The following is a 12,013-nucleotide window of genomic DNA, read 5'->3' on the forward strand; positions in this document are numbered from 1 at the left end:
ACGCTATAGGCCTATTAATGCATTTTGTAATGTAAAAACTGCATTAATTGTGCTCACTCTTCTATATTCAATGGTAAACCCAATCCATTCACAATGCATCAAGCTACAGCCATTCATACATTTGAATGCTTCTCTGACATTTGTGACAGCTCTATTTGCTATTTGTGATGAATCTGATGACCATTGATTCAAGACGCGTTTACTTAGTGATGTGCAGATGCGACGCAAGTCCTCAGCCTTATGGCAGGGTGTCAAAAACGGAAAGTTTTGGAAACGGAAAGCCTAATATCATGCAACATTCTTTAAAATAAATGTATTTTAGGGGACACATGCGGTTTTGCTTTGTCAGTAAACAGAATTATTTTGAGTAATATGGCAATCGCTTATCTTGTAACTAGAGATGCACCGGATCCTGATTTTTAGGATCCTGCCGGATACCGGATCCACTGCTTAAGATCCTGTCGGATCCGGAACCGGATCCCGGATCCTACGAAAGGGTTGAAACACATAGCCTACTCACACACGTGGGCCCTTTTTATCATGTTGTCTCAAACTATTTTGACTGAAAAGCCTCGGCTACCGGATCCTGGATCCTGGAACCGGATCCGGATCCTGAGAAAAACCCTATTATCCTGCCGGATCCGGAACCGGATCTTGGATCCGGTGCATCTCTACTTGTAACTGGACGTGATGAGAGAAGACGTCGGCAAATTACACTTCACACCGATTGGTAATTTACCTCCATTCGTGTACTGCTAAGTGTATTGCCATCTTTGACGACGTCTTCCACTAGCCTATTAAAAAACAGCGGTGCGCAGCGTGATCATTTAATTTAAGCAGCAGAACTGCGCTACAGTAAAAAAAAAAAAAAAAGCATCTTTATTTGATAATGTAGGCTACGCAGTTGCACGGCCCCTCGCGGCCCACAAGCGCGAGGTTGAAACTTTTCCGCGGCCCTCAGGTTTCTGAGCACGGCCCAGCTTTGGGCCATGGCCCTATGGTTAAGAATCCCTGTGATAGAGAATCCGTTCACATGCCAAAATGTTCGGCCCGGCCCGTAGTATGGTGCTTGTACTTTGTTTTGGGGTACCTCAAACTCTGTAGTGACATCAGCAGGTCAAAGTTGCAAGTACATTACATGCTGTAACTTTTGAACCGTTGGTCGGATTTTCAAAAACCTAGTATCCCTGGAATCCCTGGACCAAGCTGAATCCAACGCATCATATGACCTCATTTTCCGCCATGATAGTTTTCCTGCCATTTTGAATTTTGTAAAAATCTATAAAAATCGTGCCCCGCCCACCATTTTTTACCGATCGTCACAGAAATTGTATGATGGCATCTTTGGACTGAGATACATCTACCCTAAAAGTCCTGTAACGATTGATCAAAACATCTTCAAACAGGAGCCAATCAAAGTTGGCGACAAAGACGCCAAACAGGAAGTGAGCTCATATCTCTGCAAAGGCTACATGTATCAGAACCCAATTTATATACATGATCAACACTATCCCCAGAGGACACGTAACAATTTTCCTGCAAATCTGCCACTAGGGGGTGCTACAATAACCGAAAATGTCTTTTGGCTCATATTGGCCCGTACTGACCTCAGATCATCAAACGGTTGGTATCGCTGAAATCCTTGGGTCAAGCCGAATCCAACGCACGCTATGATGTCATATTTATGGCCATTTTAACCTTTTATTGACCAGTGCACTTTATGTCTGTCCTGTGGTAGGCCTATATGTTGTTAATGTCTATATGTGCTTATGTCTTGCTGCACACCTAATCACCCCTTGAGTTGAAGTTGAAGTTGAAGTTGATGTCATATTTACCATTATGAATTTCCCACCATTTTGACATATTCAAAAATCAACAAAAATGATGCTCCGCCCACATTTTCTGTCGGATCGTCCTACAATTTTTATCAGACTAACATTGGACTATTCTGTATCTATGCTGTAATTTACAGAGCAATAGCTGAAACCATCGGCGCACAGCAGCCAATTAAAATTGACAACAAAGGCAAACACACCGTCCATACAGGAAGTTAGCTCATATCTCAGCAAAAGCTCGACGGATCTTAACGAAATTTCTTACACATGATCTCCAGAACACACAGAGGGTACCTACCACAGTGGGTTTACATACAGTGTTGAATCTCGCCCTTCAACCCGTGCCTGCAGTTCACCTAGGGAGCGCTGTCGAGACAGCAGAGCTCATAAGGCTGGCGCTAATAACTGACAATTGTGCTTGCTGTCGGCTGAAACCTGACAATATTACTGTAAGTTCTGAGAAACCAATATTTATTTCAATGAAATGTACAATAACCTGGGAGTTATGTCCTTCTGATTTCCTACAGCTTTGGCATTTATGAGTCAGGCTCCGCTAGCATCTTGCTAACAAAATTGCTTTACGGCCGTCGTGATCACAGCGATGCAGCCGGCCGACCAATCCAAACGCAGTGTGTGAAGCCACTCGTGACGTCATATTGACAATAAAGACGTATTTTACAAAGATCCAGCGAGTTTAAACATTCAAACTAAGTGCTGTTTGAAAGGATAATCTATCCTGCCTTTTGGAAAAATAAAATGAAACGATGATACCAATTCTCTCCCAAAGGAATGGCAGCATCGTGGTTGAGCTCCATGGGACCTCATTCATTTTAACAGCCTCTGCGCTCCTTGGCGCTCCTCTGCGCTGTCTGGATGGCGCCACTTAGTGGACAGTACCACCCGGAAAAAGTCGCAAGATTCCTCTCTCGTACTACCCATAAACACTCTCTGGTACCTACCGATTTTGGTGCAAATTGGACACTGGGGGGCGCTACAGTTGGTGAAAAGGTGTTTTGGTCAATATAGTAAATGCCAAACAGGAAGTTAGCTCATATCTAGATCGTTAACTGTATGTTGTGTATGCGTGAAGGGCAGCATATGCATGAATGGCAACGCATTCATGAAGGGCAACGCATGCATGAAGGGCAACGCATGCAAGACGGGCAACGAATGCAAGACGGGCAAGCATACTCCAGCATTTTCTGTGAGGAAATGCAATCTAGTTTTATTTGTAAAGCACATGTTCATGCACGAGATGTTGCTTGAAATGCTCTAACAGTAAAAAGCAGTAGAATTAACACCAGCAACGAACAAAGCCATTTAAAAACAGATTAAAAACAGTTTGATTTAAAAACCACAATATATATATTTTTACGTATAATTGGTTGGCAGGTAAATATGCTAGGGTAAAAAGATAGCTGCATCCAGTGGTCGAGTTGTAAAATCAAAGCAGGGAGGATGGTCAGAGAAGGAGTCTCATTATTGTGGGTTTGGGGGTTTCTGTCCTGAGAAAAAAAATGAAAATGTAGTTGTTAAAAGTGCAATTTTAATACAACATGTGAAGAAATGATGCCTGTTTTAGAGGGGGATGATTTTTTTTAAACCTTTTTCATTGCGGGGGATGATTTTAGACCATTTTCATTGCCCATCGCCCTACAACTCGAGCCCTGGCTGCATCTCTCACAACAAACTAAAGCTACAAACACTCAAGCAAACACAAACACTCTTCCTGTCTTTCATATTCACTCTATGTCCACTTCTCTCTCTCTCTCTCTCTCTCTCTCTCTCTCTCTCTCTCTCTCTCTCTCTCTCTCTCCCCCTACCGGCAGCCATTCACTGCCCTGCCCAGTGTTTCCCTCTCTCTGTGCTGTGGGCCGCTGCCTGGCTGGCTCTGTTGATGATGCTGGGGTTCTTTTCTCTGGCCGTGGCGCGTCTGTGTGGTCAGCAGGTCTTTTGTGGTGGCGTAATCCGCCTCTTCTCCGCGCCAGACTATAAGAGCATGCGCTGCTGCCCGGCACACACACACTCCCACTGTGGACTGCTTCTCTCGCCGGCGCACTCACTGAGAACACAGGTAAGGTGGCAACAGCAACAGCAACTACAGCCCACACCACTTTCACATACAGTATACAGACACAGAGAGACTCACACACACATAATAATAATGAGTGATAATTATAACTGTATTTGTATAGCACCATATCATACAAGGCATGCAGCTCAAAGTGCTTAACAAATGGAAAAACATCATTGTTAAAGATGAAGTTAAAAAGGGAAGTAGAAAAGAGAGACAGAAACTAGAAAGAATAGCAAGAGGACAAAAGAAGTAGACATGAATAGAGATTGTAGAGGCATAAGGTCCACAATTTCATGCATGTACGGAAGAAACAAATATATGCACATTTGCAAACAAACATAGAATTTACAGACTAAAGTCATGAATATATCTGAGATACACTGGGTTTTTCCCCCTTAAAAAAGTACTTGATCTTACTATGGTCAGGTGGCAAAGCAACATCCACACTGCTGCCATGCGTACAGACAAACAGATATAGTACTGCACACATACAGTCCACAGACTAGCTTGAAGAAAATACATTCAATATTGTACACAGGGAAAATGTTCCCCCTTCCAAATAAGTTCTCAATTAAAAACACAACTTAGAAATGTTTAGTCTGTATCCCCTTCCACGCTGTCATTGTCATTAACACCCTTCAGAGTCATGAACAGCTTATTAATGAAGGCATTGCCGTAAATGGGCCATTCGATACTTACAGTTAACCCCAGTTAACTTACAGTTACCCCCAAAATGTCAACTATTTGTTATCTATTTTTCACATATCACAGTCTTTAAAAGGTCATTCTGCTTGTCTGTCTTCTCTGTCTCTCTCTTTCTCTTCTTTCTTCCATCTGTCTTTCTTCCCTCTCAGGAAACATGTCTTCTGGAGGAGATAAGTCTAAAACTGCCTCCCAGACCGACGGGAAGGCTGCTCAGAGCAAGACCTCTGAGTTCGGCATGATGAACTACAGGGTAAAGCACAGTAACACCCAGACACACACACTCACTCACATTGTACACAAACACTCAAGCATATACAGCACAATACGCTAAATACCAAATATCGTAATCGTCTTGTATAAAGTGTAGAAAGAACAGACACATAGACATAAAAAATAGAAACACAAATATCCACACAGACATACACACAACTTCAACAGCACTATTTTAGGCAAACATACAGTACATAGTTGTACTGTGCCTAGCCCTATGTAATACACACAGTATAATGTGAGGGTTTCCATACTTCAAGTTCAATATCAAGTTTCAACTTTCAACAAGTTTCAATGTTCAGCAAGACAACATGTATACATATAGACAACAGATCACAGGACAGACCATAAAGAACAAGTTTAAAATGGACCATAAATAGGGCTTCATGTAGTATGATTGACAATGATTATGCCTTATATCTTCTTCTCAGATGTTTGTGTACGACTGCGAGAACTTCCAGGGCCGTTGCATGGAGATCAACGCCGAGTGCGTGAACGTGTGCGAGATGGGCATGGACAACGTGCGCTCTCTTCGCGTGGAGTGTGGCCCGTAAGTGTAACTCTCTTTCACATTACGTACATTACGTTGCGCTCTTTTACATTACGTTACAGCATTACACTTTGATGGCGTTCACTACGTGTGGAGTGGGACTCTTGCTCTTCCTACTCCGCACCCAATCGACTAGTGCAGGGGTTCTTCCCAACGTTTTCTAACTGGTGGCCCACTTGAAATGTTCGTAAATGTTCAGGGCCCACCTCTGGCCCAATAAACAATACAACGCAACTACAATAAATAGTCAACAGTAACACAGCAACAGATTTTATTTAGATTTGTAGAAAGTGATTTTAAGGGCCCACTTGGGATACGTTCGCTGCTCACGAGTTGGCCCCCGGCACACAGTTTTAGAATCACATGTACATGCCGAAGTTTTTTGAGTAGCTTCACACCAGGGATGGAAATTTGGCAGCAAAACTCTGGGGAAATATCAAGCTATGCAAATGTGAAAATTTAGACACAAAAGAGTCAGGAATAGACTATTGAATGGTGTGGTGTGAATCTTGCCAATTCTTTTTCAGTGGCTGCTTGAAAGTTAGTTCAGATTTCGACTCTTATTGTCTCTCATGTCATGCGCCTCCTTCCTCTGTTGTGCAGCTTCGTGGGTTTTGAGCAGATGAACTTCTGCGGTGAGATGTACATCCTGGAGAAGGGAGAGTACCCCCGCTGGGACTCCTGGAGCAACTGCATGAGGAACGACTACCTCATGTCCTTCAGACCCATCAGAATGGTACGGACACAGTACACATAACACCAGTGCACAGTACACCTGGAACAGTACACAGAACACCAGTACACCTTATTTCAATGCATTTCACTGTCTCTCTTTCCATACATTACATGATACATTATATTACAGCCTTGCTCGAGGGCATTTCAGCCATGCATGGAGGTGCTGGTGATGAGGGTGGTACAGTACTTGAACCTTCAACCCTCTGATCTAAAGACCAGCTCTCTAACCACTGAGACATGGCTGCCCCACGAACCTCCATATTTTCACTTCCACTCATTACTTTTGCACGTCCCAAAATCAATATTGCAACTTTAAATCAGACTGCTGAGAAATGAGACTGCTGAGAGAAAAACACGATTCGGTTTCATTGCAGATAAATAATTCTGGAGGTTACCTTCATTGTAGCCACATGTGGATAATGAACCTTTTGACTGACATTACTTGGATGAATGAGAGCGTTAAGAGTTTGTTTGGGTGACCTTGGCTGACCTTGGTGTTTCTGTTTTGGGCCTCTTGTTTTCCTCAGGACCCCGAGAAGCACAAGATCTGCCTGTACGAGGTGGGAGACTACAAGGGCCGCAAGATGGAGATCATGGACGATGACGTGCCCAGTCTCTACTCCTACGGCTTCACCGACAGAGTGGGCAGCTGTCTTGTGAGCTGTGGAACGTAAGTGTCACCATGGAGATTGCACTCACCATACAGTAGTAGAATGCCACCTTTTGGATGTGGTCGTTTGTTTTTGTCTTAGCAGCAAGGGCCATTCACAAACCTGTCTTTGCTTCTTTAAAGCAAATACTACTACTATATTTGTATCTATTCTTGGTATCTATCTGTTCAAGTCAGGTTATGTGTGTCAGCTCTGGTCACAGAATTACTCTAATCACATATTTAGTGTGTGTGTATCTAGCAGCCAAACAAGTTTCGAAGTTTTGAGAAAAGCTCAAAGTACTTCACCAAAATTACCACTATTCAAACTGTGTTTCAGTTACACAATGCCAATTTCAATTTAGCACATAGGAAGGAAGAAGTAATAGTGATAATAGTGGTAGGATATTGATGTGAGAGCATGCACCTGCTACCAACTCGAACTCCCACACCAGAGATTCTTTGAGTATATAGAGATATGCCAATGTAATAGGTTGCTATGGGCACCTAACATGACCAGGTTCCGGTCTGCCTAAAGGGGCGTGTCATAATACTCCTAGCATTGAATAGAACAGTCCTTAGGTCTGCCTAGGTCTGCCTAAAGGGGGATTCCCCCCCCTCCCCCTTGCAATAATAGAACCTGGAAACAATGGGCCAATGGAACATCTCTCTCTCTACTCTCTCTGCCCACACTAACCACTGCACCTGTTCCCTTGTGTATCTCCTCTTGCAGCTGGGTGGGCTACCAGTACCCCGGATACCGTGGCAGCCAGTACCTGCTGGAGAAGGGCGACTACAGACACTTCAACGAGTGGGGCGCCCGCTGCCCCATGTTCCAGAGCGTGCGCCGCATCCGCGACATGCAGTGGCACCCCCACGGCTGCTACACCATGGCTAGCAAGTGAGGGCCCAGCCGTGAGCGCCGGAGCAGGAGGAGGAAGACGGGAGGAGGAGGAGTAGGAGGGGAGGAGGAAGGAGGAGAGGGGGTGCGGAGGAGGAAGGAGAGAAGAAGGGATGTTGTCTGAGAGGAGCCTTCGTTGATTGGCTGACTCGACTGACTGGTCCTCTTCTGTTAAAGCCCCCCCTCTTCTTGTGATGGGAGTGTGGAATAGTGTGTGGAACGTACCACCTGCGGGGATTCCACGGGGGTGGGGTGATGTGGGGGGAGGACTACGGTTACCCCAAAGGGGAGGGATGAAATGGAGTCTCCGTGTGTGTGGGGTTTGATGGTTCTTTTTTTTTCTTGCACCAGACAGCCAGTCCCAGTGGTGACGTCTGCTCTGGATCAGTAGGCTTTTTAAAGAAAACACACACGCACGAAAAAAGAGAGAAAACGGTTCACGCCCCTGAACGCCATCGTGGGATCCCTGCGTCCTCTTTGCCCTTCTCTATCTCTCCAGCGCTTCGACTGTGGCTCTTTAATTTTATCTTTTTTTTTTTTTTCCTTCCGTTTTTTTCTGTCCAATTTTTGTTCTCTTCTATTTTATTATTTTTTTTCATCTTTACAAACTCCCCTTAACTTATTCCCCTAAGCAACCCACCCAGGAGAATGGAGAGCAAGGGAGAGAGGAGGCAGGTGTTGAACAGACAGACTAACCTCCCTACGGCCCAGCTTGACTCGCTCCTACACTGCTGTACAGAATCCTGGCCACCTTTTAAATAAATAAAGACCCAAAAATGCTTGATTTGAAACACATTTCTCTGTCTCAAGTGGTTTGTTAGTGTGAATACATACATGTTTCTTTGCAAGAACATGAGGTGGAGATTTTCGATCACATCATATCATTCATTCATTCATTCATTCATTCATTCATTCATTCATGCATTTCATTCAATTACGATATTAACCATGGCAGATTTAAAAAAAAAAAAAAAAAAAAGATCACTGCGTAATAAAAGACATTCAAACTTCAAGTCAGCATATCTCGGTTTGTTGCCAAAAATGTAACGAATAAGATTATAGCTTTCTCCTCCCTTCCATATCTTAAGCCGATGCACTGTATCCATCACACATAGTTTGATGCATGAAACAAACATAAAAAATGTAATACAGTGTTACTCGCTTTAAATAATGAATAAATACTTCCTCATTTATTCTTGTTCATTGTGATTTAAGAATTATCGATGCAGCCCGAAGAACTGACTGAGAAAAAGTGCATTTAGCTGGAGGCAACAGCCATAGATTTATGACACAATTACCGTCCCAGGAGCATCATCATTTGGGAGGAGGGTTAAATTGGATGCTAGAGGCTTAATGACTTCAGTCTCACCCCACTGGGTCACACATCACAAACAAGGAAAGTGTGTACACACACACAGACACACACGCACACACACACACACACACACACACACACACACACACACACACACACACACACACACACACACCTACTACACCGACAAGAAGACCCACCTCTACACCCTGAGTAAGAAAGACACAGGCTCACTCACACTCACACAAACAAGGAAGGGGGCAGCACGCAGGCTGAAGACAGACAGCGGCCGGTGAACTCCATCAAGTCTTGTTTACCGATGCAATCAATGCAGAAAGAAGTGGGGAAGAGATATACAACAGGAGGGAGAGATTCAATAGGGATTAATGAACTGCGTGTTAAATGAACCAAACACCTCAAAGGCCTAAACATTAGGTAATGAACATTGTGGCGGTGGTTAAAATTAACAACCAAACACAGAAAGGGTTATCTCTTCAAATTTCAGAAAGAGCTAGGGCTGATGTTGAATAGCTCTTAAAAAATAAAATTGTATAGCACTAATCAAGTGTATGCATTGCAGACACACCTTCATAGTTTAAAATCAACCTCAGATAGTAACAGAGTAATTATTTATTATTTTACAGGTGTTCTGATATGATCAATACATTTTGTCATCATGGATTCTGCATTGTGCTGATGTGCTTGTTTTCAGTTACAGGTGTGCTGTGCTATGTGTGACTGTCTACTGTAGTACCTGTAATGTATACAGTACGTAGTTCACAAAGGACGATATGTTTATATCATGCTTGATGTGCTCTGCTCACATACAAGGACTCTCTGCAACAGTACTAAAACGTGTTAACATGGCATCATGACACTGAGTATAAATACAATGCCAAATTAAACCGTCTGTCGCGTGTGTATGGGCAGTCATGGGTAAGCGGTTCGGGCGTCAGACTTGTATCCCAAAGGTTGCTGGTTCGACTGCCGACCCGCCAGGTTGGTGGGGGTGGTAATTAACCAGCGCTCTCCCCCATCCTCCTCCATGACTGGGGTACCCTGAGCATGGTACCGTCCCGCCGCACTGCTCTCTTGGGGCGCCATAGTTGCCCTCCTGCATCGGTGAAGCATGAATGCAATTCCGTTATGTGCAGTGTGCAGTGAACACTTGTGTGCTGTGGAGTGCTGTGTCACAATGACAATGGGAGTTGGAGTTTCCCAGTTGAGCTTTCGGCTTTCGGTGTGCACCATGGTTTTGCATGGTTTCCTCGTGCCCCACAACGCCCTCTGACAGGTTAGGGTTAGGAGTGGTTTTGGTCTGGGCATTATTTTGCCTACTGTATTTTCTAGCTGGTTTCAATTACTTCCATGGATATTTCGGGAGCAAATGAATGTTAAATTAAATAAAATCACTTCAAAACATTGCAAGACTGATACAGACTGATACAGACTGATACAGAAAACAGCCAATAAATTGTTGCTCAGTATCTGACTACTTGTATTGTCTCATCATGACTGATTAAACATTTGCTTTGCTTTCAGTAGAAATGTAATGCATTGCAATGCATTGTAGAATTGAATCGGATCGGATCGCATAGAATCGAATCGAATCGAATCGAATCGAATCGCTACCTCCCGAATCGTGATCAAATCGGATCGTGAGGGCAGTGCCAATCCACACCACTACAAACAGCCCATTTTGCAGACTGAAAAACTGAAAACTGAAAAACATTTCCGTATAAATAACCGACATCTGAATTCAGTAGAACGCCTTTCAAATACACTCTTATTGTGTATTGAATAGTGTTGATTGAATGGTGGTTGACACAAAATCTAGGGAGTTTCATTTAACACTCTTTATGGTCGTGTCAAAGTCAAAGTTAACTTTATTATCCCAGAAGGGAAATTCAAGTGTGTATAGTACAGACAACTTCAAACAAGGTAGACAAGATTTAAAAACAATCAAATAGATAAAAGACAGATAGGACCACTCCCCCCCCCCCCCTTCCCCATGCCTATCTGGCTCCTCTCCACACAGCTAGACTGCTGCCTATACGAATACGAATACGAGAACTAATATGAATACGAATACTTTATTGTCCACAGAGTGGAAATTTGTCTTCAGTTTCACCACAGACATGCAGACATATAAAGACAATAATCCCACAACACACAATCAAGCATTCAACCACTGCACTTGTGCAAAGCAGAAGAGGAAGGTCAGGCTATTATAAAAATACATTTAAAATATGAAGTGAATATACAAATGTACATTAGCACTCAGGAGAGTGTTTAAAAGAATAAAATAGCTGAGCTGAGTAATAAATATAGTGAATACAACAATAAATAGAATGTAACAAGAGCAATTGAAGAACAGGGGAGAGGTTGATTAAGTGTAAAAACATGTATTATTAACTGCCCTTATTCCTGTAGGGACAAAATAATTCTTAAAAATATTTTTTAACAGTGTTTGGCTCCCTAAAACGCCTCCCAGAGGGTAGGAGCTCAAATTCACAGTGGAGAGGATGGGAGGGGTCATTTATGATTTTCCTTGTTTTGTTTAAAATCTGTTCATCATACATCACACTTTACTGTTTACAGTGTCTATGTGTTGAGTCAACTCTGTAATATGTACGTTGTGCATTGCTGTGTGACCTGCTGCCGCAGACCTGATGTGATTGCTGTGACCTCTGCAGGGTGTCCCTCCTCCTTCTTCCCCCACTGCGCCATAGAGAGTAGAGAGAGAGAGGTTCCATTGGCCCATTGTTTCCTGGTTCTATTATGGCCCCCCTTAGGCAGACCTAGGCAGACCTAAGGACTGTTCTATTCATTGTAGGAGCATTATGACACGGCCCTTTAGGCAGACCGGAACCTGATCGCGTTAGGTGCCCATAGAAACCTATTATGTTGGCATATCTCTATACTTAAAGAATCTCTGACTGCGCTCTCCCCACTGTGACCTTTATGACTAGA

At 43.4% G+C, this 12,013-nt stretch overlaps 1 protein-coding gene across 1 annotated transcript; it reads left to right on the plus strand.

Annotated features, from left to right (window-relative positions):
• Positions 1-3,718: 3,718 nt before the first annotated feature.
• crybb1l1 (crystallin, beta B1, like 1) lies at positions 3,719-8,520 on the plus strand. Its single transcript, XM_063190609.1, has 6 exons — positions 3,719-3,909; positions 4,767-4,867; positions 5,319-5,437; positions 6,041-6,173; positions 6,703-6,845; positions 7,558-8,520. The coding sequence occupies exons 2-6, from the start codon at positions 4,772-4,774 to the stop codon at positions 7,727-7,729; spliced, it is 663 nt and encodes a 220-aa protein (XP_063046679.1). The 5' UTR covers positions 3,719-3,909; positions 4,767-4,771; the 3' UTR covers positions 7,730-8,520.
• Positions 8,521-12,013: the final 3,493 nt, after the last annotated feature.

Source organism: Engraulis encrasicolus, chromosome 23, assembly GCF_034702125.1.
Source record: "Engraulis encrasicolus isolate BLACKSEA-1 chromosome 23, IST_EnEncr_1.0, whole genome shotgun sequence".
Lineage (NCBI taxonomy): Eukaryota > Metazoa > Chordata > Actinopteri > Clupeiformes > Engraulidae > Engraulis > Engraulis encrasicolus.